The sequence below is a fragment of the Alexandromys fortis genome, unplaced genomic scaffold (genome assembly GCF_014885135.2).
Source record: "Alexandromys fortis isolate MF-2015 unplaced genomic scaffold, M_Fortis_MF-2015_v1.1 scaffold_28, whole genome shotgun sequence".
Classification (NCBI taxonomy): domain Eukaryota; kingdom Metazoa; phylum Chordata; class Mammalia; order Rodentia; family Cricetidae; genus Alexandromys; species Alexandromys fortis.
The window spans coordinates 13,801,645-13,807,255 of NW_026067901.1; the positions used below are offsets into that span (position 1 = coordinate 13,801,645).

General features: G+C 50.8%; 1 protein-coding gene across 1 annotated transcript in view; it reads right to left on the minus strand.

Moving 5' to 3' along the window:
* Positions 1–1,240: 1,240 nt before the first annotated feature.
* Pnpla3 (patatin like phospholipase domain containing 3) overlaps positions 1,241–5,611 on the minus strand; it is a 22,007-nt gene continuing 17,636 nt past the window's right edge. The window contains exons 8-9 of the mRNA XM_050130362.1: positions 4,464–4,568; positions 1,241–3,020 (exon numbers count right to left, since the gene is read on the minus strand). Coding sequence (XP_049986319.1) covers positions 2,948–3,020; positions 4,464–4,568 — 178 coding nt within the window. The 3' untranslated portion in view covers positions 1,241–2,947. The remainder of the gene's footprint in view (positions 3,021–4,463; positions 4,569–5,611) is intronic.

Here is a 5,611-nt window from a genome sequence, read left to right on the forward strand (position 1 = left end):
CCGCCCTCTGGCTCAAGAGCCTCCGCTCATTGGTCCATATGAGACAGTGACCCGGATGTTGTTCACAGGGAAGTCCTGTGCAAGCGTAGAGCGCGTAGTAAAGCCCGGAAAGCTGCTGATTTGGGCTGAGTGATCCTCGGGGTGAGTACCGGGCTGAGCCCGTTTTGAGTGCCCAGACCTGGCCTTCGTTCCTGGTGGCTTACACCGGCCTAGTGGTTGGAGCCTCATCTCTTCTAAGGTGTGACCTAAGGGCGTAGGGATGAGAGACTCCTGGAACGGGGCACGGAATCTAGCTTGGGTCAGCATCGTAACACCTTCGCTCAGATCCCGTAAAAAGAGTGAGTGTGGGGGTGGGGGCGTCTCGAGCGGGCTCAGTAGGTAAAGGCTCTTGACGCCAATCCTGACAGCCTAAGTTCAGTCCCTCAGATCCACATGGTGGAAGGAACGACCAAACTCGGAAGTTGTCCTCTGATCTCTTCACATATAATAAAATTAAGAGTCAATAAAGATTGCCTTCGCAGACTCCCCGGAAACGTGTTTGGTTTTACTTTATCTTTCAATTAAAATACATTTACAGCATCTCCCCACCCCTCCCCGCCTCACGTTTTGTTTTGGTTTTTCAAGACAGGTTTTCTCAGTAGCCCTGGCTATCCTGTGTCCTGGGACTTTCTCTGTAGACCAGTCTGGCCTCAAAACTCACAGAGATCTGCCTGTCTCTGCCTCCCAAGAGCAGACTCTGGCTTAGTAAATAAGTCTATGATGTCATCATTACGTTGAGGTAAATTGATCCAAACTTTCGTTCCGATTGTCCCTCTGTTGGATGTCTTTCTTGGCTGTGCCACCTGGGAGTGCTCATATAGGTTTTAAGGCTGTCCACACAGATTCACCTGTGGCCTGAGAGGGTCACACCCACCCAGCCCTTTATCACCGAAGTGTCCCTCAGTGTGCTCTGGAGACCACACCATTGTCCTTTCCCAGTGGTTACTGAAAATACACGTTCTAGGCTGGTGTGGCGGTGTGTGTGAACATGGCGCTGGGGAGGCTGCGGCAGGAGAGTGGAGGGTTCGGGACCAGCCTGGGCTATATAGCAATATATAGCAATAACCCGGTCATTTATTATGCAGTGTGGAAGACATCTAGCATGCAGGCCTAGAGGAGAGGACGCAAACATATAGAGAAAGCTGTCGCACAGCACTTTTGACTGTAGGAGGAGAGAGGAAGAGACTGGAAAAGCATTTTTAAAAGATCATATTTATTGGGGTTTTTTTTCACATTGATTATGAACCTTTTTCCTTTGACAGTTGTGGGTACTTTTGATGTATGCATTCAGTCTTTCTGGGGACACACCATTTGCATAGACACCCATGCTTGGCTTCTAACAAGTGAACCAGCTTTGCGAACTGATTAGCAGGTTCAGGAAGTTGCTCCCTGGTATTAACTTTTCCCCTCCAGGTGTTCCTGACAGTGGAGGGCTCCACACCAGCAGAAACTGTATTTGATAGGGTGGCAGGAATATTCTTCCCTGCTGATGAGAAGCTTCTGCCATTTCTTTGTGTTTGTTTTTGAGGCAGGGTCTCATTTAGCCAAGGATGACTTTGAACTTCTGATCCTCCTACTCTACTGCTTGAGATCCGGAATTACAGGCATACGCTTGCTAGTCACACCACAGTTTATATGGTGCCGAGACTGAGCTCAGAGCTTCAGAGTGCTAGACAAGCACTCAGTAACTGAGCTACGTCCCCACCTCCGGTTTGTTTTCTCCATGAGACAGTCTTTTTTTCTTCTGTGTAGCCTCGAAGCTTTATCTCTGGAACCACATTCTCTCCCCCAGAGTCATCTCCTATCCAATCAGGATCGACCCTGCTAAGATTATGTGCACCAGGGTGTGAGGATTCCTCCTGAAGTGTGTGTGTGTGTGTGTGTGTGAACCTGGAGCTCATGAGGACTCCGGGAGACATGAACCTCACTGCCAGTGCTCAGGAGTATGAGCGGGTCCTTGTTGCGGCTTTTGTTTTCTACATTCTAATCTAATGTGTGAATTACAGGAAACACATCACGTCCACAGCTGTATACATTCTCCCCATTAAAGCCCGTGGAGTAGCCGGACACGGAGAGAGGCAGTGATAGTTGATGACAGTACAGAGATTTGGAGACACTGGAGAAAACAGGCCAGATTCAAATTGAGGGTGAGGAGGCAGAGGTCCACTGTGCTGCCTGCCTGTGTTGTTTTGCCCCCACATACAAGAGATTTTAAGGTTAATTCTATTCACAACTCACTGACCATCCATGTAGCTCACCACACATTCCCTGGTGTGCCCATATAAAATTCCCTATAAACTATTTTAGTAAGAGCCAACAATGTCCTTGAATGTAATAAGTTACCTTGTCTGACCCTCAACTGGCAGACTCTTTTCAGGGACAGCCACACTCCATCCAATCACACTTCTGAACAATTTTCCTTATGAGATCGACCAGCTTGGATTCCTGTTTCCAAACACGGCCGCCCTTGTCATCCCCACCATTCACAGGCTGAGAGACTGGAGCTTCCTCTCCTGGTTAGCTCTCAAGCAGCAGACTTCACCCAGACCAAATCATTGTCTTTGGTGTCTATAAACTACCAACTTAGCCCAGATTCTTTGATTTTGGGGTCACAGACATGGGGTTACGGCACAGCACCCAGGGGCAGCTGCACAGGGGCTTAGCTCCCAGAGAGTGATTTCCTAGATGCCTCCAAAAGTAACAGAACCCTTCCCACTGCAAAAGAGAGAATATAGCCCCCCCACCCACCACCCACCATCCAGACATTGTGCTTCTGCTGAAGGTTAGGCTGGGCTTGGGGTGGAAGGCATGGTGGCCTCAGCTTGGGCCCCTCCTGGACCCTCCCACAGGGAGAATGTCCAAGTTCATAGGAAGCCGGGAGACCAGCAATTTACAAACAAGCAGAGCCTCAGTGGGACTTGTGTAGCAATGGGTGATGTCCATGCTTGCATCTTTGCTGCTCACTCTTGAGTGCTCGGGATCTGAACAGAAAGAAGGAAATAAGGTTGGAGGCCCTTCCCCAATGCTCTCGGCATCTTCAGTTCTGTAGGAATGTGGTTAGAACTCAGCCTTTGCCCAGGTCTCCTCACAGATCCTCCCAGGAACCTCCTGGGACACTGTGCACAAAACTCTACCTGAGAAGTGAGTCTCCATCATCAAAGGTGTGTCAATCCTCCCTACCCCACTTCCTGCCTCCTGCCCGCCAGTCAAAGAGCCTGGCTGCACATTCTTACTGTCAACCTCCCTCAGCCTCAACAGGACAAAGAAGGGGTTCCCTCCTCTGTCATATGGACTGAGTCTCTTCAAAGACGCCCCCATGTTGTCTATCTCTGGTGCTGGGGCCTGAGCTGCCTGGAAGCCCCACCACACCGTTGCCCCTCTGTCCATCTGTCTGTCCATGGCACTAATAACGCTTCTAATAAGCTATCTCCAATAATCTAGCCCAGTGTCCTCTTGAACTCCTCACCCCAAACCTAACAGGTGCAGGGAGGGTGGTGCCAGTCACTGAGCCATCATTACGTACTTGGTCGTTGCAGGGCTGCAGCCCAGAGCTACAGCTTCTTCCTGCCTTCAGTGCTGAGGTGACAGTCCCCATCCCCTAAGCCTGTGTCTTTCTCCACTGCCTGAACACCCCCAGTGGATAGCCACAGCTTCACCAACCAACAAGCCCTCAGCTGAACCATGGACTTCTTCCACAGGAACATGCTGTCCCATCAAGATGCCCTACCTCCTCCTGGACCACTTCCCATGAGTCACTGGAACTGCCACCCTCTCCAAGCTCCCCCTTCCTCATGCCAGGCTGTCCAGGGTTCTTGCCCACAGGCAGAACAGTGCTGCTCAATACCTAATCTCCCCTGTGCCCCGAGTCCACAGCTCCTCTTCTTTGTTCCCATCCTCCCATTCCTCTCCCTCCACAGCCTCGGGATTTCTGGTGGACTCAGGGTCTCCCTCAGGATCCTCCTCGTCACTGTCTTGACACTGAGTCAGATGTTCCCAGACTGTTGCGTATGGCCTGAGCACAAACCTTGCAGGGGTTCTGGCAGGAGAGAAGGCACTCTGAGGAGATAGCTGGGTCCCTCCCTTTGGCTCTCAGACCTTTGAAACAGTTGAGGCCAAGGAACTGGGATTTCCCCAGGAGGCTCCTGCTGAGGAGAGAAAGCCTGGCCTGAACCTTGGAGGAGAGCCTGGAGCCCAGACAAGGGTGGGCAGGGCCACACTGTGACTAGGACTACTTAGCATACCTCTGTTTAAGCTTAAATCTCTTTATTTGTGAATAAACCTCCTTTCTCTGTTTTTTACTAGTACTCTAATCGTCCTGTGAGGGACAGGTGGCTGAGCCTGACTTCATAGGGAAGTCATGACCCAAGCTCTGAGAACAACAGGGATACCCATCTGGCCCACATACCCTAGGCCAAATTATTTACCTGGTGGAGGGGAGCAGACATGTCGTCATGCGGGCATACACCTGGGATGTTGCCCACTGTAGCCACTGGATATCATCAGGGATGTCAGGGAGCCATATCACCAACCTGTGGGAAGGAAGCCAATGACATTGTGCATGTGTACTGCACATATAAACACGCATGCACACATACCACACACACACACACACACACACACACACACACACACACACACACGGGTTCACTGTATCAGCTTGGAGATAAACCAGAAGAAAAGTCAATAAAAAGCAGCCATCTCCCAACAGTAGCCTTTATCCACATGAGCTGTTAGTGTCACTTCTGACCCTGATCCGATAAGCTCCCTAAGGCAGATCTAGGCTGCTTTTATAACAGTGAACCTTCTAAAACCCCTAAAGCGAACCAGGTCATTCAGGGCTTCAGAAAGCTCCTGGGAATGAATGGGAACGCCTCAGCTCTGTGAGGTCAGTCAATATAATTTCTCAAGGGTTGATGGCAAGTGCTGGCCAAGGCCTAGGCTCTCCACTGAGGCCAGCTGTGCATTGCCACTACGAATCCAAGGGTAGTACCATGGGGACCAAAAACATTGGTAGGCTCTGGCAAGAGGCAGGTTGCTGGTCAGTGCCAGCCCAAAGCAGGAGGCTGACTCCATAGGGGACACTGAATCAGTTAAGCTGCCCGGGGATTTTGATGGAGGAATTAGATGTTGGATTGGTGCAGGGTGCTAAAATGGGAATACAGGGGATGCACACAAGACTAGCTGGCTATATGTCCTATCCGGAGCAGACCTATGCAAGTGGCAGGTTTGCCGTGGAGAGAAGCAGGGAGGCAGGCTGGGATACATTTATTTCTTTTCAGACAGGGTTTCGTTCTCTTGCCAGTCTGGCCTAGACCCCTTGGTCTTTTTAGCTTCCTAAGAAGCTGAGCGGCTGACACAACTGAGAGATTGGGTAACCTGTTATGGTTTTGGTCCCTTTAAGAGACAAGCCACGCCCACTCCCTCCCCCATCCACTGAGGCAGGCTGATCTCCAGCTTCCTGCCTGAGGTCACTTTTTTCCATCTTCCTCTCGGAGAGGCAGCTTCGCTTCTGCCTCTCTCCCCACTTCTCTGCTTTCCCCCCTTCTCTGTCTCTTTCTCCTCTCTCTCTCTC